The following is a 21466-nucleotide window of genomic DNA, read 5'->3' on the forward strand; positions in this document are numbered from 1 at the left end:
GTCAATCGGATGATAACAAATTCACCGGGTGCCTAGTCACTTCAGCTAAACCTAACAACGCAGAAAAGTCGATTTCAATTTGAGTAAACCGTTCGAGGACTGCGAGAAACCTTTCAAACTAGTATTCAAAGCACGCGTGTTTGGCCGGGATGTGTGTCTCCTCCCTTTTTTCTCCCGAGGTTTTGGCAACCGCACGGGGAAATGATTCGAACCGGATATGCCCGTATAAACAGATAGACCGTGATGGCGGCGGAAGCGGGGACAGATTATCGTGTGTGTGTGTGTGTGTGTGTATGTATATATATGTGTGTGTGTGTGTGTGTGTGTGTGTGTGTGCGTGTGTAGGAAAGAGAGATGGGGGATGGAAAGAAGCATCTCCTGCGGGCGAAATATGCAGACAGGAAGTGGCCTTTATTTGCGTTGGGCGATGGCGATGGCACGGGGCGGAGGCAGGGGCGCTGCATGCAGGGCAGGATGCCGCTATGGAATTAATGGTCGCAAGGAAACGATACTACACGACTTTCCCCGCTGCCCCACTGCTAAAAAGATGAAAAAAGGGAAGATAAGTGAAAAGGGGAGCCGCTATACCGGTGGAGGCGGCCAAAACTGGAGACGCGTTTTGAGCTCCAGGGTCGCTTCCCACCCCAACAATTTCCATTATTTTTCATCGAAACGTCCGCAGTTTGTAGTGTGTGTGGTTTAGCGGGAACTCCGCCATGCAACGCCCCGTTCTCGACCCCGAAACCCATACACCCCCCGCCGCCCTCTTCCGGGTACCACGTTGTCGGCGCCCCGATAGCTGTCCAGGGCCGGCCAGACCCCACCAGGGTGCGAGCTTGGCGCGAGCTTGGCGAACACTTCCGGATTTTTGAGTCGCTTTTCTTGTTCCTTTATGACGGAGTTGCGCTTTGGTGATTTCGTTATTGTGCGTCCTCCCCCTCCCCCTCCCCCCTCCTCCGACGGTCTCAAGAGAGGGGCCGCTCCTTTGTGCGCAGCCTGCCGGGCTGTGGCTGGCTGGCTGGCTGCCTGCCTGCCGGGCTGTGGCTGGCTGCCCTGGCTGGCTGCCTGGCTGCCTGCCTGCCGGGCTGTGGCGGCCGCCAGCCCCGTCTGGCCGGCTTAGCGGCGCCGAATTACATTTTGGGGCTTAGGCAAGTCGTCCACGACGGCGTCGCGGGGCGTCGCGGGCTGCGGCGCGTCGTAGTGGCCGCACTAGTTTTATCGCGAGCTGCCGCCGAGGCTGACGCCGCCGGGCGGGGAGGAACAGTCGCCTGTCTCAGCGGGCCGAAGGACGGGCGGTCAAAACTCTAGACGCGTTTTGAGCTCCAGAGTCGCTAAACAGGACTCGAACCGAACGTGTGACCCCACCAATGGATTCCTCGTTTGGAGAGCAATCCATTGGTGGGGTCACACGTTCGCTTCGGGCTCCATTTAGCGACTCTGGAGCTGAAATTTGTTTTTTGACCGCCACCACTGGCCTTCACCTTGTCTGCTCGCGAAGGACACCCACCTGTCTTGCGCATGCCCGCCACGCGCTGACACATTCAATTTAAGACGCGCGCCGGGCCACACCCAGAGGCCCAGAGGTCCTGCGCGCAACTTCATAATTGTTACAAGATGGGAAACTTGGTGTTCAAAGACGCAATGCTACGAGGATGTCTCGCGGCCAAGGTCTCTTCCTTTCTTTCGGCCGCTGTGTCCGCATCATTACTGCCTCTTAAACGAGTTTCGGTCGAGTTGTTTACGAAATGCTTCCGCGCGTGGCGGGGCGTGGCAGGCAGGGCCGTGCAGGCAGGGCCCGCCTCAAGCAGTTTGTTTTCGGGATTTGGCGAGGACGCGCGTGCATAAGGGAACGACATCAAACAAGCCAGCCTAGATTGGAGCGCGGCAGGCAGCGCGCCGGAGCCATGGCGCAGCCAAGCACGGCCTTGTGTGAGGTTGCGCCGCACAGTGGGCCAGAAGACCGGCGGAGGCGGCCAAAACTCTAGACGCGTTTTGAGCTCCAGAGTCGCTGAATGGGACTCGAACCGAACGTGTGACCCCACCAATGGACTCCACGTTCGGAGAGCAATCCATTGGTGGGGTCACACGTTCGGTTCGAGTCCCGTTTAGCGACTCTGGAGCTCAAAACGCGTCCAGAGTTTTGTCCGCCTCCACCGGTCTACTGGCCCACTGTACGCCGCGCCGCCCAGCCGCAGTCCACTGGGAAAAAATGGCGGCCGTGTTGACATTGTTGTGCCGCCGAAAAGTGATTTTTACACGCGTCGCGTCTTGGTGTGTGTGTGTATGGTGATTCGGTATGAACCAACACATGAACCGCATCAACTCATACACAAAATCATATACAAAGCAAATATTTCTCCCTCCGCGTGAAATTGTTATCAGACGAATAAACATACAGCAATTTAAATAAATATGTGTTTGTCGCGTGCCCCGCCCGACCGCAAGGGGGGGAGGGGGAGGGGATTGTCTTTTCTCTTTTCACGTCTCACGAGCCGCGGTCTCCGAGCCTCCAGCTCGTGTCCAAAGCCACAGCAATTTGCAGACGATCCCTCACTCTGATTCCTTTCCCTTTTTTGCTCAGTGTGTGTGTGTGTGTTTGTGTGTGTGTGTGTGTGTGTGTGCGCGCGCCTGTGTGTGTGTGTGTGTGTGCGCGCGCGTGTGTGCGTGTGTGTGCGTTTGTGTTTGCGTGTGTGCGTGTGCGACCGCCTCTTTCTTCCCTTGTCCCTTTTTTGGCGAGCCTATGAATGAGGGTGATGAATGCAGCTCTGTGGCGATGGGGCCCGTCGGGAGCGCGGCAGGCCGGCGCGGCCCGGCGCGGCCCGGCCCGGCAGGCCGGTAGTATGATGGTGTGAATAACCCTTCGTGCACCCTTCGCGAGCCTTCGAGCCTACGGGCCTTCGGGCCGCCTTTACCCGCGTGTGATGAATGGATAGGGTGCTTGAGGTTTTCTTCCTGCTCCATTTTTCTCGATCAGCCTGGAGTAGTCTTTACGCCCACAGTGTGCCGGAAGACCGGCGGCGCAGGCGCAAACTCTGGACGCGTTTTGAGCTCCAGAGCTGCTAAGCAGGACTCGAACCGAACCGGTGACCCCACCAATGGAGTCCTCGTTCAGAGAGCAGTCCATTGGTGGGGTCACACGTTCGGTTCGAGTCCGGTTTAGCGACTCTGAAGCTGAAAACGCGTCCGGGGTTTTGACCGCGTCCCCGGTCTTCCGGGCCACTGTGTATGGGCGGCGAGGCTGCTCTCACAGAGTACCGACCCCGCCTAAGCGGGCTGTTTGGAAGAGGTCCAACGCGCTACACATGGGGCGCCATGCGAAATGTCACCCGGTTTCTTCCTCTCGTGTGCAGTGTGCAGGCAGTCTCCCCGAAGTCATCAACACAAACAAACTCAAAATAGTGAAACATCCAACGCCAAAATTCGTACAAAATGGGTTGACTCGATAGCTTTAGGGTGTCGAACCGAACGTGTGACCCCACCAATGGGTTGTTCTCCGAACGAGGAATCCATTGGTGGGGTCACACGTTCGGTTCGAGTCCTGCTCAGCGACTCTGGAGCTCAAAACACGTCTGGAGTTTAGACCGCCTCCACCGGTCTTCTGGCCCACTGTGTACCTCCCACTCATGGCCGAGCACCATTCTCCGTCCTGCCTTTCATATTCCCATCCTCGTGATCCGGGCCAGAGACCGGCCCCATAAGCCTGATGATACAGCCGCTGACCCCGCCGCCCTGCTTATCTGTGTTTAGTATATGGCCGGGCGTATGCTCTCCGCGGCCGGCCGGGGAAGGGGAGGGGGGGGGAGTATCAGGCACGGACTGGGTTTCTTGAATGTTTGCCAAAGGGACCGGCCAGCCTGCTTCTTCTATCCTCAAATTCGAGCTGCAGCGAAGCCTGAGTAAGGCTGAGGGGCAGTCGCTGTAAGGCACGGCAAAATATCGTCACTTCTCTCGTGAAATGAACGTGTGACCCCACCAATGGATTGCTCATCGAACGAGGAATCCATTGGTGGGGTCACACGTTCGGTTCGGGTTCTGTTTAGCGACGCCGGAGCTCAAAACGCGTCTGGGATTTTGGCCGCCGCCACCGGTCTTCTGGCCCACTGTGGGCCCAGCGAACGGCTCACAGTGTAGCCCCAATTAATTTGCTGCGATGGGACTGAGACGCTGACGCGGACGCTGAGCTGACCGGCCGGCTGCACTCCATCGAGCTGCCCGGCAGACGGCTCAGACGAGCTCTCGAGGGCCACTGCCTCGGCCACTGCCGGACCCGGACGCGGTTTAAATGCAGCCAATTAAGAGCAGCACTGGGGCCGCCAGGGCTAGACGCCCGCAACGGCGGAGGCGGCCAAAACTCTAGACGCGTTTTGAGTTCCTGAGTAGCTGAATGGGACTCGAACAGAACGTGTGAACCCACCAATAGATTCCTCGTTCGGAGAGCAATCCATTGGTGGGGTCAGACGTTATGATCGAGGCCATCGACTCTGGAGCTCAAAACGCGTCTCTGGTCCTCTACTGTATTTGCTGGGTTCTTAGACACGATTGTCGCTGGATTAGCCACCGTTCAACGCCTCGACCCCCCTCGCCACACACACACACACACACACACACAGATATTCTTAGATTAATACGGCGTGGACGGCCTGTGTCGGCCACTGATTGGATAAGGTGGGTCGCTTCATTTGCATCTAGAAATTAGGTCCCATTGCGGGAATGGGCCTGTTGGCAGTGCCTTGGCAAGAGGCTTAGCGGACGGCCAGACGTGGCGGGGCGGGGCGGGGCGGGGCGGGGTGGAAGGTGCCACCGGAACACAGCGGGCGGTGGTTATGGCCTGGCAGGTGAAGGACAATGCCCCCATGCATCCCCCCTCCCTTTCCAAGACCCGAGGCCGACCCAGGCAGAGCTAATTCACCACATTCACTGTCATTGGGGTTGCCGGCCCAGACGGAGAGCGGCCGGTCGCACACGGGCAGCGCGACGACAGCGAGTTTGATCATCAAACGCCAGTTTGGGCGACTCCGCCTTGTACAGTCGCGCGAGAGAAAGGCACCGCCTTGCCGCGCGCAGCAGCAGCGCAGTCGAAAATGAAATATTCCACCAGCGCGTCTCGAGCGCGCACTCTTCTCTGCCCTCTCTCTCTCTCTCTCTCTCTCTGGCCGTCACAAGCAGGTTCCCCTGTAGCATTTTACAAGGCGTATCGTTTAGTTTGTTTGGATTCCGCGCGCGGCCCGTGCGAGCGAGACACGCGGCTCTCTCTCTCTCTCTCTCTCTCTCTCTCTCTCTCTCTCTCTCTCTCTCTCTCTCTCTCTCTCTCTCTCCAGTCGGTCTCCCAAATAAGGTTTGACCCCCTCACCGACTGGCTTCCCAGTTACGACCTCCACCCCCATCCCCCCGTCCCCGTCTCAGGCCACGGCCCGAATGCTAATTTCAAAATCAGATGGCGAAGACAGCGAATGTCACTTGCAGTGGGTGCGTCCTCTTCTTCACCGATCCCCTGCCCTCCCTGGTGCAATCCTCTCCGCCGCTCACCCTCATCCTCTTCCCGGCACCCGAAAAATAAAAAAAAATAAATAACGTAAACATGTTGGTGCTGTTTTTCCGGCTGGCGCGGGCGGGTTCAGTCGAAAACTAGCGGTGCGGACGCTTCATCGACCCGTCGATGCTCCACTTTGCAGTCACCGCGTGCAGTTCCCCGAAGCCACTCCGCAACGGGCCCACCACCACGCCCTGCCCACCAGTTGCCGCTGGGACCGAATTCCCGGATCCGCGTTCCCGGATGGCCGCACGGCTTTTCAAAATTAGCTCACGGATGAAGTCCCAGCCCCGCGGCCGCAGAGTGTTAACGAACTCTTGTTCCTCTGTCGTCCGTGAAAAAAATAAAAAGGGAAGCTTGGGCCCAAGTCAATGCGCAATCTCATTCGATTCGAAGGTCAGATTCGTTTTTAGCTTTCGCGGAATTCGACAACCTCTGTTGGACGGGAAGTGGGAAATGGGAAGTGGGAAGAGGGGAGTGGGGAGTGGAGATTGGCACAGTGGGCGGGCCAGAAGACTGGTGGAGGTGGCCAAAACTCTAGACGCGTTTTGCGCTTCAGAGTCGCTAAATGGGACTCGAATCGAACGTGTGACCCCACCAAAGGAGTCCTCGTTGGGAGAGCAATCCATTGGTGGGGTCACACGTTCGGTTCTAGTCCCATTTAGCGACTCTGGAGCTCAAAACGCGTCCAGAGTTTTGGCCGCCTCCACCGGTCTTCTGGCCCACTGTAGCGCCTGCGAGGCGGGCAGTCCCGGCACGCAGCCGTGTGCGCGTGGTGCCTGCCGGCCATTACCATTACCATTAAGGGCCAGACCGCGCTCGGCGCGGCTCGGCGCGCTGGAGCGAGACAAAGCAACGGTCAAACGGCAGGCAAGCCGGGGGGCCTTCTTTTCACTGACGCGCTTCTGCAATTTAGAATGGAACAGTGTCACAGACAATTGAACCAAAGTGGAATATATCTTTCGGTCCGACCATTTTCTCTCCCCTTTTTTTTTCCGATGTATTTTTCGGCCGGTCCAGGACAACGAAGCGTCGTCTCCATCATTTGTTTAGGCCTCTCTCTCCCTCTCGCCCTGCTCTTCGGCCAGCGTCTTGTTATTTTTTCCTTGTTTTTGTTTCTTTTTCCCCGCCGAGGAGGCACCCTCCTTCTCCTTCTTCTCCTCCAAAAAGGGCAATACCGCGCCGCTTTTCCTTCTGACACACTGGGACGCACTCTCCAGCTGGATACTCCAGGTGGGAGGCGGTGCCGAGGCAGTGCAGTGTCTCCACTCCACCCGTAAATCCGCGCGCAACTTTCCACTGCCTTGTAAAGCTGTCCGTACATTAAGCAGGGCAGTGGGCCGAGCCCGAGCATCAGCTGCGGCCAGCCCGGCGCGCCCTGAGGCGCCGAGCCCACTTTCGGCGGTTCGACTCCCCGCACCCGCAAACCCTGCCGGCCACAAAGTCTAGAATCTCTATTATTTTTTTAAAAGATGGCTCAATTTTATCATTTTTGCTAAAGTTTTTGGTTGTCTTGGGGTCACATATCCGGTTCGAGGCCCGTTTAGCGACTCTGGAGCTCAAAACGCGTCCGGGACTTTGACCGCCTCCACCGGTCTTCTGGCCCACTGTGCGCTGCCTGGGCAGGGCGCCTGTCTTTCGGACGGACAACCTACCCGTCGCAGGGGATCACCAGCAGTGGTGACGAAAACCCGAGCCCCCCGTTCGGACTGGAGGACCGTGCGTGAGGACCGTGTCCGAGAGGCCCTGTAAGCCTCACAATCAAGACAAGAAGCTCACACACACACGCTCACACGCTCTGAGGGGTTGCCTAGAGCCAACAAGACACGAGGCGCGTAGCGGGAAGCCGCCTTCTGGTAGCGAAGAAAAAAAAAGCAACTACTTTTCTCGCTTTTTCTGCGCCGCTTCGCCCTGACGGCATCATGCGTGTCGCCCGAACAGAAATCGACTTCGGAAAACTGTTTTGATAAAGTTTCACGTGGTCAACAACTTCTGAAACAATATTGACGAAACGTTATCATTTTCCGGCGTAGTCTTTCCTCTTGGAAACCACGAGGAATGACATGAGGACACAAGTCCTCCGCCCGTCGAAGATCCAGTCACGCGAGAGTGAAAATCCGGAGAGCAGGCGGGCCGAGGCAAGCCCCGCTGTCGCGGGTATTTGAACCCACACCTCGCCCGCTGAACCCCGACCTGTCACGTATTTCGCATCTCGGCTGCGTGGCCGTGGGACTTTGTCGTGAGAGGGACGGAGACAGAAAGAAGGAGAGAGACAGAGCTTCTTGGGCGCGTCGAACGAGTCACTCTCCCTCAGGCGATATATCTGTTTTCCCTGGCATTCGGGGCGTGGAATCCCTTTGGGGTGGCTGGCTGCCTGCCTGGCTGCCTGCTCCGTCCGCGCCACTCGCGGCTGGCTGCTCGGTCTGTGCGGCAACGCAGAGGTGATTTCGGACCCTGATTGTTTGCCTTCCGGAGTCCCCAGCAGCTACGCCCTCACCCTCATGATGTACGTGGCGAGGCACACACCACACTGCTAGAAGGCCCACGGCTGGGCCGGACAGCTCCCAGTGGGCGGGGCGGGCGGAGCCACACAGTGGGCCAGAAGACCGATGGAGGCGGTCCGACGCGTTTTGAACTCCAGAGTCGCTAAACGGGACTCGAACCGAACGTGTGACCCCACCAATGGATTGCTCTCCGAACGAGGGACCCATTGGTGGAGTCCCACGTTCTGTTCGAGTCCTGTTTAGCGACTCTGGAGCTCAAAACGCGTCTAGAGTTTTGGCCGCCTCCACCGGTCTTCTGGCCCACTGTGGGGCGGTCTACAACGGGCGCAACAACCAAAAAAGGATTTTTGGCCTACGCAGTGCTCCTCTGAACCCTTTGTTTTATGGCGACACCGGGACTGATTTTTCAAGCACGACCTATTTAGGCTCAGGGCGCAAGCGCAATTCGCTTTTCGAAACGGGATTTGGAGACCTGGGGGACGAGGGGAGGCTGAGCGGCAGGCAAGGAGCGGGCTGCAAGAGGCTAGTGCGGGGGCGGCGGGGGCGGCGGAAGCGGCGGGGGCGGCGGGGGCGGCGGGGGCGGTGGGGGCTCCCACACGTATGACAAAGTGCTTCCCATCTGCACCAAGCATTCGCTCGATTTGTCAACAAGGCAGGCAGGCAGGCAGGCAGGCAGCCAGGCAGGCAGGCAGCCAGGCAGGCAGGCAGCCAGGCAGGCAGCCAGGCAGGCAGGCAGCCAGGCAGGCAGGCAGCCAGGCAGGCAGGCAGCCAGGCAGGCAGCCAGGCAGGCAGGCAGCCTCCGCCTCGCACGTGGTGGCGGCCGCACCGCGCTCGCTGGGGCAATATATATTTAGGTGTCTGGAAGCTCATCACATTTCAAAGCTCCGGCTGCTCGTTTTGACGCACTCGTCCGTGAGCGTGTCGCACGAGCGTGCGTGCATGCGTGTGTGTGTGTGTGTGTGTGTGTGCGTGCGCGTGTGTTTGCCCGTGTGAGTGCGTTCTAGCGGTTCGGTGAGCGTGCGCCAATCGCTGCGTCTTGCCACCTCCCGGCCCCGCCAATGGGAACGAACCGCGGCCCGAGCAAACAGAAAACAGAGAAACGGACACTCGTCGGGAGATGGCTCCGATATGATTCGCCGGCAAAGACGGCGCCGGCCACGCCATCTTCTCATTAAGGTGGATCACTAACGCTGCCCCAGATTTCCGGCCAAGCCTTCTTCCCGTCATTACGTCTGTCTGTCTGTCTGTCTGTCTGTCCATGTGTCTGTCTGTCTGTCTGTCCGTCTGTCTGTCTGTCCGTCCGTCTGTCTGTCTGTCTGTCCGTCCGTCTGTCTGTCTGTCTGTCTGTCTGTCTGTCTGTCTGTCTGTCTGTCTGTCTGTTTGTCTGTCTGTCTGTCTGTCTGTCTGTCTGTCTGTCCGTCTGTCTGTCTGTCTGTCTGTCTGTCTGTCTGTCTGTCTGTCTGTCTGTCTGTCTGTCGACGCTCTTTCCCGGCTGACCCGCCGCAAGCCTGTTAAGAGCCCGTTACGCTCCCCCCCCCTACTCCTCCGCATCCTATGACGTGATTACATGCATTAAGGCGATGTCAGCCAATCGCGGTTCCGGCACTGGTTCCCGTCTCAGGCCCGAGGGGGGAAACCCGCCAGTGGGCCCGTTTCTTTATGCACTGCATACTTGTCGGGGGGACTGTGCCAGCAAAACAACCTGACGATAAAAATAAGAGAATACACCAAAAAAAGAGAAGTTGATTTGGTGGTGTTGATTGCGTCTCCAGGTATCGCAGCGCGGGGCGAGGCCGTGGCCGGGCCCCACAGTGGGCCAGAAGCCGGTGGAGACGGACAAAACTCTAGAAGCCTTTTGAGCTCCAGAGTCGCCAAATGGGACTCGTAACGAACGTGTGACCCCACCAATGGATCGCTCTCCGGACGAAGAATCCATTGGTGGGGTCACACGTTCGGTTCGAGTGCCATTTAGCGACTCTGGAGCTCAAAACGCGTCTAGAGTTTTGTCCGCCTCCACCGGTCTTCTGGCCCACTGTGGACCGGCAAGGCGAGCTGGGCTTCTCAAGTGCCGGTGCCTTTTGATGCCAATTGGAACGGTCCGAACAAACAGAGCCCGATTGGCGACCATTGTTTGCGCAGAGGAACGTCAACCTGGCTCGACCCTGCTGCCCTGTATTGTCCATGCTCCGGCAGGGCGTGGCGGCCCACAGTGGGCCAGAGGAGTCCGGTCGAGGCACGGACAACATCCCGGACGCGTTTTGAGCTCCAGAGTCGCTAAACAGGACTCAAACCGAACGAGTGACCCCACCAATGGATCGCTCTCCGAACGAGGAATCCATTGGTGGGGTCACACGTTCGGTTCGAGTCCTGCTTACCGGCTCTGCAGCTCAAAACGCGTCCACACTTCCCGGGGCATTTTTTCCTGGGTCACTGGAGGGAGACGAATTGCAATAATGATAGCTGCACGCAAATCGTGCCCCCCCCCCTCCCCCCCCCGTCGGCCCGCCCGCTCACTCGGGGAAGACGCCACAACCGCAACGACCTTGCATCTGACACAATCAGCGCTAGCCGCGCTAGCCGCGACGCCGTCTAGAGGAAACTTTTCAAACGGGCTGCACTTTACCGCCAAAATGTGATGATGGCGGTGGTAATGGCGGCCCGCGTCGGATTACCCCGACTGGGGCGGGGCGGCACTATTACCGCCCCTCCCCTCCCCTCCGCCGCCTCCCGCCGAGCGGCGATGCAGCCGCCAAGAATTGCCATCGTTGAAAAATCGTGTCATTTTCCGGCCAAGCTCGCGTCAGTTTTGCGTTATGTGTGCCTTTTTTTTACGGGGGAAATAATGAGAGGGACAGAGACAAAAACACGCGCAGGGAGCGGAGAGCGCCGACAGTGGGGCGGAAAAAAAAGAGTGGAGAACCGGGTGGGTTTATCGCGCGGTTTTCGGTAGGGTTTCTTCCTGCCAGTGTGCCAGCTGGCAGAGTCGCCCTGGCGGAGGGGAGGGGGTGAATGATCGGTGAAAGGAGGGGGGGGGGAGGGAAAGGTCACCAGCCCGCTAATCTGCCAATAGGGTCCAATTGGATGCGATTTGAGTTCAAGTCCTTGCAAGGGTCCTGGACTACCCAGAAGAGTGTTGCCCCCACTGTGAAATAACCTCAGCGGAATCTCCTGAAACTGGTTCGCAGTGGCGTGGCGCGGACTCGTGTTTTCCCGCCACTTTTTTTGGCGCGAAATTTTGCCGCTCAATTTTGTCGTACCTGTTGGCGGCCCCAAATGGACGGCGGGAGTGCCCGCCGGTCCGGCGTGTGTCAGGAGCAGGACGGGGTGCAGAGAGAGAGAGAGAGAGAGAGAGAGAGAGAGAGAGAGAGAGAGAGAGAGAGAGAGAGAGAGAGAGAGAGAGAGAGAGAGAGAGAGAGAGAGAGAGAGAGAGAGGCCGCCGGGAGAAAGGGGGCGGGGCAGACGAGCGGCGCGACTTGCTCTCAAAACGCCATCACGTCTAGGACCATGACTGGCGAGTGCAGGCGGAAAGGTCGCGCTCCGTACTTTGCGCGCCGAGATCCCAGGTCGCGGGTTCAAGTACCGGTCGGGACCCCAAATTTTTTTCGTCGCTCCGGCATTCTTTTTGTTTCCCTCTCATGTATTTTTGTGGCACTGCTAAATGAATGAGGGCGTCCATGTGCATGAGGGGTTTTGATACGAGTGGCAACAGGGCGGCAGAGCGGGCCGGGCAGAGCGGCCGGGCAGAGCGGGCAGGCCAGAGCGGCCGCTCGAAAAGAAATCGTGTGCATAAATTTATGATACACGCTGTGACCCCACGCGGAAGAAACCGGTTATCCATCATTCGCTTGCTGGCCGAGTAATACGGGCAGGGGCACAAGGAGGAAAAGGAGATCGAGAACAAACTGGGAAAGGGGAGAGAGAGAGAGAGAGAGCGACGGCGATGGGGGACCTCTCTCGCGAAACGGTGGCGAAATTCACTCAGCGGTACACAGCACTGGAGAGGACGGCCCCGGCCGAGGCCCCGGCCCAGACTCGATCTGTAGCGTTCGTCTCGACGCCATTAGCCAGTTCCAATTTCCGCACCCTTGTTACAGTGTACGAACAAATGCTGAAGAATGGCCCTTGAATATGTAATGGCCGCCACGCCATCGGTCGCGTCTACAGCATCCTGGAAAGCGACAAAAGAAACACAACAACAACAACAAAAACACGCACCGTTTGGTGGATTTATTTTCTTAAAGTTCGAACTACGAACTTCCGTCTTCGTTTCATTCCCTACTCATTTTCTTTCATTTTAAATTTTTTTCTGGTTGTTTGTTTTATTTTCTATGTTAGCGACATCCATTTTGGGCTTGAATTTGGTTGAGCTTTCAACGTTTCTCTGGTTGGTAGTGTGGGTACCAACCTCGGCACTGGGGCAGGATGGATCCGGCCGAGTTAGCGTCCTTTCTTGTTCGTATTGGGCGCGAGACACCCCGCCCCGCCCCACGAGGTCCAGTCTGGCGGGCTGGCCGTCGCCTAGTTGCCAACTCGAATTCGGAGAAGGGAATAATAAGACGCTAATTGTGGCCAATTTGAGGAATGTGCTCCCTTCCCTTTGACCGCCTGCTCTCGCTTGACCGCCACGGACCGGCTTGGAAAAAACGGCGGGTCTAAAAAAAAGCGAGCAGTGACCACACTTCTCTGTAGTTAAGAGTTGATTCAAGCGGAAAGTGGCAAAGTCGCGCGTGGGATGCGAAGCGGGTCCTCTCTCTCTCTCTCTCTCTCACTCTCTCTCTCTCTCTCTCTCTCTCTCTCTCTCTCTCTCTCTCTCTCTCTCTCTCTCTCTCTCTCTCTCTCTCTCTCTCTCTCTCTCTCTCTCTGGAGACGGAATTTTCAGCCTCTGAGAGCGCGGTGCGAATTTGATAGAAAGTTATTGATTCTAAGGGGCCATTAAGAAATTTGGGGCCGCCTTGAAGGCTGCCATTTATTATTTGCAACGTTGTTGGCCGAACCTCGAACTCGTGTCGGGTAAGGGGTGCCTAAGCCGCGATATTTCTTGTTCAGCAGACTCATTCCATATCGCTCTGTCTCTCTCGCACTCGTGGGGAATCCCCTGAAGGTGTGGGAGAGACAGAGCGATGAAACGACTCCGCAGTACACAGGGCGGCCCAGCCCCAGGCGCCGGCAGAAATTAATGAAACTAGCAAAATGGGAATCACCGTGCAATCTAGTTGAGGGTGGAGGGATTGTTATCGTTTTGATGGAATTGTAGGCGGGCTGGTTCCAGTCCCGGGGACGTCCAGGGAGCGCACCGGCAGCACAGTGGGCCAGAAGACCGGCGCCGGCGGCCAAAACTCTGGACGCGTTTTGAGCTCCAGAGTCGCTAAACAGGACTCGAACTGAACGTGTGACCCCACCAATGGATTCCTCGTTCGGAGAGCAATCCATTGGTGGGGTCACACGTTTGAATCGAGTGCCATTTAGCGACTCTGGAGCTCAACACGTCCGGGGTTTTGACCGCCTCTACCGGTCTTCTGGCCCACTGTGCACCGTTGGGAAAACCGCCGACCTGCAACTCCATGTTTTCGGAAGCCTTCCGATTGAGCCGCGCCGCTTGAAGGCGGCTCCGCATTAGTTTGTAGAAAATGCGCCGCGATCGCCGGAAAATCCGAGCCAAAAAAAATCAAATAAAATCAACTTTTGCTTGGGAGGAATTCGGCGGGAGGGCCGGGCAGGGAATGTGAAGGGGCTCCTCTGCGTGTAACTGGCTTAGCCGGGGCTGCAATATCGGAGGGTCTTTTTATCAGTTAATCCGGGCCGCACTGCCGGCACTGCCGCGTAGTTATGGCCGATGCTGGCGATGCCCCACAATAACAGCCTCACCCTCCACCTTCCGGACCACCACCTCACGCCGGGCCCCAGGCCCCGGGCCCCAGGGCCCAGGGCTGCGCTCCCTGCGCGCCGAGCCGAGCCGAGCGGAGCGGTGCAGAGCCACCCTCCGGGACAGTCATGCAACGACAGATTTTTTCCCCTGTTGGTTTTCCGCGTCAGTGGGCCTACCGGTGGAATGGAGCCACCGTGACCCTGGCTGGAGGCTGGCTGGAGGCTGGCTGGAGGCTGGCTGGAGGCTGGCTCCCTCGTAAAACGAACAAATTAAAACTTGTAAATTTTTTATTAGTTTTTTAGTAATTTTTTTTAATTTTAAAAATTTAAAATTTTAAAAATTTAAAAGCAGCTTACAAAGATTAACAAATTCTAGTTTTGCAAATGAAAATTAACTAAAAATACTTAAATTTAGTCAAATTAAACTCAATTTTTAAAATTAAGCAAAATTTACTAAAAAACTAATAACAATTTGCAAGTTTTAATTCGTTTGGTTTTACGAGGGCTGGAGGCTGGCTGGAGGCTGGCTGGAGGCTGGCTGGAGGCTGGCTGGAGTCCACACCCACACCCGTTCACACAAACAAATAGTGATTTTCCGTTCTAAGTGGACTTTTGAAAATAATAATTATCATTTGCGTGCGACAGAACAACGGTCTTGCGAGTTTCACATGCGCAGCGACGATTGGCTGACACACACGTCAGGGCCCCAACGCTTCCACGCCATTGGTCGACGCGCACACGTGGAGCCAGGCACTGGCCAGGCACTAGCCAAGCACTGCCCAGGCATGTCGGCCTTTGAAATTGCCGCCATTATTGCGTTTCTTCCTCCCCGACTCGGCTTTCTTTTGCGTCAAGTGGGCTTGTGCCCGCTTTCGAGGGTGGCCGTGGAATCGGTCTGAGGGGTAATGTCGCCGGGAAGGACATTCTCTTCGAGACCCTGCTAAGCGCAGCGCAGACGGGCGGACAGACGGACGGGCAGACAGACAGACAGACAGACAGACAGACAGACAGACAGACAGACAGACAGACAGACAGGCACGACTCTCTTGTTGCTCGCGTCCTCGTTCAACGACCCCGCACCATTTTTCAGCCCCTTCGCGATTCCTCCCCTGCTTCTTGCAGCTCTCTCTCTCTCTCTCTCTCTCTCTCTCTCTCTCTCTCTCTCTCTCTCTGCCTTCCCGGCACCTTAGGAGCAACGGCGCCCTACTTCTTTCTCTGTCCCTCCCCTCTCCTGTTTTGAACCGATTCAATTATGCCCGTCTACGGAAGTAATCGGCTGCTGGGCCAGCACAGTCAAGTGCAGGGCGGGGCGGGGCGGGGTGGTAGTTAGCACAGATCTAGAACAAAGCAGCGTGTTCCGGGCCGGGGGTTTTGTTTACGGTGTGGGGGTATGATGAGATAACAAGTATCCGAGTATGGACTTCGGGGAAGCAGCCACTATGCGGCTGCAGGTGTAGAGTGCGGCGATGAAAAAAGGCATCACACTCGAGGTCAAACGCTAAAAAAGCAACAACAACATTAACAAAAATTGGAGGTTGTTTTTTTTTGTGAGTACAGGTGAAATCGGCTCGTGCACTGAGAAAACCTTACAAACTATTGCAGGCCTTACAAAGAAAAGCAGCTTGTCATTACAAAGTACTATTCTGAGCATACATAAGCTTGCAAAGAAAATACTTCGTATTTAACGAACTATCTCTTCGTCTAACAAAGTGAATTATGCTCAAAACACTTCGCAAGGTTCCAAGCGTGTGCCAGTGCCCGCCCCGCGGCTGCGGCGTGTTTGATCCGCTGTCACGGGCGGACGGATGGTGACAGCGTGGGAGAGAGTACAGTCTATTCGCGGGACAAGTGCGAGTGAGTAAATTCCATTGGTGGACAAAGGCGGGCCGTGGACGGACACCGCGGACGCCATGGACACCATGACACTGCGATTCGCCTGTCAGCGCGTCATCAACGGGATTAGGGCTCAACTCGATTACAGCCTGCAATATGGACAGCAGTGCGGCACTGGGCGGACGATTGCAAATCACCAGCGTCAAAGCTCGACAAAAGGAGAAAAAAAAACGAAAAAAATACCGAAAAATTTAAACACCACCACTCTGGGCGTTTATCATTTCTGAAAATTCAGAATTAACTGGCCAAGTTCGAAAAGTCCCCACAAAACTGCAATCCCTGCGAAATAAAATAATTTCTAAATTGCAGCACTGAAGGAAATTATGGATCGGTTCGGACTCTACTAACGCATTCCTTCGTTTGTTTCAGGTGTGCTTCCACCAGCGATCGACAGGGACGCCACACTTCAAACTTTTCCAGGTACCTGTTTGGATGTTGACATTCCCGGCGCCCCAGCCCAGTCGTTGAAAAGACAACTCGGCGGTCGAATGGGCGCAAGGCGGCGCTGTGTTGCCCGTCTTCCGGTCGCTTCCGGCCCACGGCCTACCTGGCGCCCCGTTTCCGGGACAAATCAGTCTCCGTTAAAGCCAATTTCCGGTTCCGCTAAGTAGCGCTCTCTCCCCAGCTTAAAATTCCACCTGGAAATTGGTCTGGATTTATTTCCATTGTGGAAAGTAGAATCCAGAGGGATCTGAAATCCAGCTGGTATTTGGAACGTTTTCCCATCTGGAATTTCATGAATTCCATTGTGGGTTTCCGATTTCCAGTATGGATTTACACATCTGTGGAAATGGAAATCACTCCAAAATACTGTACTCGTTTATTTGTAAAAAAGAGGCATACTTTAACACTGCTAATCGCAGTGACTTTAGAATGGAGCGTGCCCCCTGTGTTCCCCCAATTTCTCAAAATATGGATTCTTTTCACGTATTCATACTGATTCAAGCAGGAATTAGTTGAGTATTTAGAGCAAGCTTATCAAGTAGATAAGCTAAAGCCAGCTCGGCAATGGTACAGACACCAAAGAGGTGCAGGTGCCACTGCCTCAAAAATTGATTGATGTGCCAGATGGTACTGGATTTGTCACATGTCCCCTGGAATTAAACTTCCTCGACTAAGGAAATTGGGAGCCTTGGTCACAAGCGAGAGATAACTTAGATTATAAAATTCTCAGCCTGTAATACTGATACATACATCACTCACATAAGGATTCATAACTCTCATGGATACCGTTCAGAATCCACCTATTCGGAAGTATGAGGGCACTTTCTTTGAGCTAGGAGAGCCTTTTATCTACTTCAGGACAAAAAAAGCGACACTAGCGCCACCTAGCGGACAAAAGCTTACAAAATCCAGTCTGGAAATGAAAAATCCATCCTGGATTTCTAGTAAAATCCATTGTGGAAATCTCGCTATGGAAATCAGACTTTCCACAGTGGAATACAATTTCCATTCTGGGTAACTCAAACCCTTATGGAAAAAATTTCCATCTGGACCCTTATTTCAGACAGCAGCCTGGTATGGAAATGACCCTTTCCAGCTGGAAAATATAAATCCCATATGGATATGAGCAATCCAGATGGAAACAAGAAATCCAGAGGAAATTCCAGGTGGAATTTTAAGCTGGGCTCTCTCTCTCTCTCTCTCTCTCTCTCTCTCCGCTCCTCTCTCTCTCTCTCTCTCTCTCTCTCTCTCTCTCTCTCCCCTTGCTGTTGAAGGTGCTTTGCCTGGCCGTGACTTTGCACAGTCGCGCAAAGGCCAGTCTAGGCCAAGAACTTTTTTTTGCAGATCCCTGTAAATAATAATATTAATAATAATAATAATAAAAACTTCTCTGTTTGTTTACTTTTGGATTTCCCACCAGCTTGTGCGTGTGTGTGTGTTTTTTTTTGTTTTTTTTTGCGGGGGGGGGGGGGGGGGGCTCGCGAGCTCCGGAGTAAAACTGGCCCATTTCTCGGCACGGCATCCGCACCACGGATCGGCCTGGCCGGCCCTTTTACTGGCCCTAATTAATTAGACCAGTCACTTTTTTTCCTCTTTCTCAATTTTTTTCCCTTTTCTTTTCCGCTCTCGTCATCCGATTTCACGTGGCGAAGTGAAAGTAATCCGAAATCGCACGTAATCTAGAAGGGGCCGTCGCCTCGCGGCTGAAAAGGGGGGGTGCGCTCATACACTGCGGGCACAAAATTTTTTTAACTTCGTTCACCCATTTTCCCAGATGAAATGTTTCTCCAACAACCTACCAACAACAACAACAGCAGCGTGTTGACGGAACTTTTATTTTCATTTTATTGCGTTCAGAGGCGGCCCGCGACCGACCGACCGACGCTGTCCAAATATTGAACCGGCGAATTGGTCTGACTGGAACGGAACCTAACCGGTTTACTTCGGCCTAAACGTACCGCTTGCGTCGGTGCGGGTCTCAAACCGGGGCGCCCGAAGTCGGCCTGTTTGTCTATCGGCAGAGCCAGACTCGTGCAGTTTCTTTTCGGCTGTGTCTGTCTCTTCCTGTCTGTTTCTGTCTCGTCAATGTTGTCTGTTCCACCACATACAGCCCGCGGTTGTGTGCATCCGATCGTCCCCTCACGGTAAGCCCTTAGAAACGGGTGCGCGCTTTCCCAGTTTCCATCGACTGGAGGCAAGCTCTTCAGATCCCACGGCCGTGCACCATGGGCCGAAGCCGGCGGCGGCCAAATCTAGCGCGTTTTGAGCCCGAGTCCTGGCTCGAACCGAAAGTGTGACCCCACCAATGGATTGCTCTCCGAACGAGGAATCCATTGGTGGGGTCACACGTTCGGTTCGAGTCCCGTTTAGCGACTGTAGGGCTCAAAACGCGTCTAGAGTCTTCGCCGCCTGCGCCGGTCTTCTGGCCCACTGTGCGATGCGGCGCTACGCGTCCTCGAGTCCTTCACAGCGCGCGGCGCATTTTCCTCCTCGTTTTATTTGGGGTCATTTTTCTGTTCGCTTGTTGTTTTTGTTTGTTGAAATAATAAAGCAAATCCTGCTGAGATTGAATGGCACGCCTGGCGAACGTCGAGGGGAGAAAATGAAGGAAGTCAAGACTGCGGAGCCGGGCGACGACATCAGTGATAAATAGCCGGGCACGTAACACCCCCCCCCTCCCCCTCGCCATTGCTCGCGCTGACAGTACGCTCTCGTTCGCTCATTGCGCATGCAGTTCCCGTTGTATCGCTTTATCAGTGCCCCCCTCCCCCCCCCCACCCCCTTTCCGGTCTCCGTGCATGTCTCTCATTCGCGGGCCCTCACGTCAATCACGATCGGAAAATTCGCGCCGATGTATGCAATGTCGGGACCAGCGACACCCGAAGAATGGCGGTTGACAGTGTGGTGAACAGGGGACGTGCAGGTGGCACAGTGGGCCAGAAGACCAGTGCAGGCGGCCAAAACTGAGGCGAGTTTTGAGCTCCAGAGTCGCCTAACAGGAATCGAACCGCACGTGTGACCCCACCAATGGATTCCTCGTTCGGAGAGCAATCCATTGGTGGGGTCACTCGTTCGGTTCGAGTCCCATTTCGCGACACCGGAGCTCAAAAAAGAGTTTGCTCTTCTGCCGCGGGACCGGTTTCCGGTTTCCGGTCCCCACCCCCTTGCAGTGTGGCCGTCGAATTCGCCGCATTGGCCGCTGCGATCGAGGGACAAACACGCAATCAGAGTGAGTGGATCGAATATGCTAACTCGAACGGGGTCAGCGCCCCCCACCAGAGTAGCCCAACTGCAGCGCGTCAATGGGACGCTGCATTCAAGGTCCGGCCCACAGTGGGCCAGAAGACAGGCGGCCAAAACCCCGGACGCGTTTTGAGCTCCAGAGTCACTGAATTGGACTCGAACCGAAAGTGTGACCCCACCAATGGATTGCTCTCCGCAGGAGGAATCCATTGGTGGGGTCACACGCTCGGTTCGAGACCCGCTTAGCGACTCTGGAGCTCGAAACGCGTCGCTGGGTGGGGCGCCCGGGCGGCAGGCATCGCGACGACGCGGCTGTGCGGCGGGCGGGCCTACCTCGCAGGCTATTGCTGCGCGCACCGCGCGATGAAGACGAGGTGGCGGCTGCGGCGGCTGCTGCGGCGGAGGGAGTTTTTCAGACGGATCTTCCTGTGTGCTTTGGTCTGCTCTGCTGGCTCTCATTGTTAGAAGTTGATGAAGGCGGCCGTCAGCTGTGTGAGTGTGTGTGTGTTTGAGAGAGAGAGAGAGAGAGAGAGAGAGAGAGAGAGAGAGAGAGAGAGAGAGAGAGAGAGAGTGAGGGGGGCTGTGCCAGCAGCCAAGAGCTACCGAACTGGCCGTCTTAATGAGCAAGTAGGACTCCCTCGCCCGCTTCACCCTTATTCTGTTAGCATTCATCTCGTCCACCTGTCTTTGTGTCTTTTTCTAAATATTCCAGCCGTTCGTGGTCGCGCCACTGCTCCGTGGTCCCCACGGCGTTCTCTTCTTAAAAAAAAAAAAAAAAGAAATTTGCTTTTGCTTTTTTTTTTGTGATTCCAGGTTGTTAGTCTTTTTTCGCTCTCCCTCCCTCCGCACATCGGCTTGAGTGAGACTTATTCGAGCTTCCTGCGCAGTACATGATGGTCTGGCCGGCAGTTACGCGTTGCAATAATTGCCAATATCGCGGTGCACTGGCCCTCCGCCCCCCCCCCCTCTCCTGGGGCGAGAGCGCGCGAAGCGCAAACTGTTTTTACGCGTCATAGGGTGACCATGGCACATCCCCTGCCATTGCGGTGACTCGGCAGCTTGACCATCCCTCGCCATCCCCCCCCCCCCCCTCCTCCCTCCCCTCCCCAAAGCCGGATTCCGATCCGGACTTGCGACCCCAATTCCTTCATTTCTCACTCCACCCCACTCCGCTTCCTGCCACAACAATTACCTCTTTCATCCCCTCTCGCCTCTCCTTTCATCTGCTTATACAGCCCGTCCCCTCTCCACTCCACCCGAAGAAAAATGCAAAATCTCTCGTCGGCTCGCACCTCGAACGCCTTGTAAGTTTTTGGATTATTTTAAAATTATCGTTCTTCTTTGCGCGGGTGGGACGGTGGAAACGTTACATAAAGTGACTTTCTTTTGTTCGATGCCCGTTGGTACCGAATGAAGGTCTCTCTCTCTCTCTCTCTCTCTCTCTCTCTCTCTCTCTCTCTCTCTCTCTCTCTCTCTCTCTCTCCAGCAACAAGTGCATGGCTTGCAGTGTCGTGCAAGTCGCCCGCACGTGTCTATCCTTCCGCGACACGTGTGCTCGCCGTTCGGCAAACGGAGGGAGGGTGGAGGGGGGGGGCACACATGCAGCTTCCGGGCAGTGTGCTTCGGACAAAAGGGTCAGCCTCTAACCGCCGCCTTCCCCACACCAATCCAATATATCTCGGAGCAGGGCCGGCCCCCTTGGAGGCCGCTGCACTGGCTAACCCCCCCCCCCCCCCCCCCCCAGTCACTCCCCTGCAGTGGTGGGGCACTGGATCCGTTGTTGTGGGTGCCCCCTCCCAGTGCGTGCTTTCGCATCCATTCCATGAAGACAACCATGTCTATGTCTTGCAGTGACGTGGCGGGGCGTGGCGCGGCGGGGCGTGGTGGGTGCGTCGGAGCGTGGTGGGGCCGGCAAGCCCCGCAAGGTGATATGCCACGGCATCGCTTTGACTGCAGCTCTCGTGTCCAGTTGTTTAAGAAAAATCAG

The 21466-nt window shown here is 55.8% G+C and overlaps 1 protein-coding gene across 2 annotated transcripts in view; it reads left to right on the forward strand.

The window, feature by feature from the left end:
* Positions 1-21466, forward strand: part of LOC117648290 (zwei Ig domain protein zig-8-like) — a 214066-nt gene that overhangs the window by 23918 nt on the left and 168682 nt on the right. Inside the window, exon 2 of one of the 2 annotated variants that reach the window (XM_034390743.1) lies at positions 16162-16212. The exons of the other annotated variant lie outside the window; for it this stretch is intronic. Within the exon in view, the coding sequence (XP_034246634.1) occupies positions 16162-16212 (51 nt within the window). The remainder of the gene's footprint in view (positions 1-16161; positions 16213-21466) is intronic. 2 annotated transcript variants of the gene reach the window in all.

Source organism: Thrips palmi, unplaced genomic scaffold (genome assembly GCF_012932325.1).
Source record: "Thrips palmi isolate BJ-2018 unplaced genomic scaffold, TpBJ-2018v1 HiC_scaffold_3, whole genome shotgun sequence".
Lineage (NCBI taxonomy): Eukaryota > Metazoa > Arthropoda > Insecta > Thysanoptera > Thripidae > Thrips > Thrips palmi.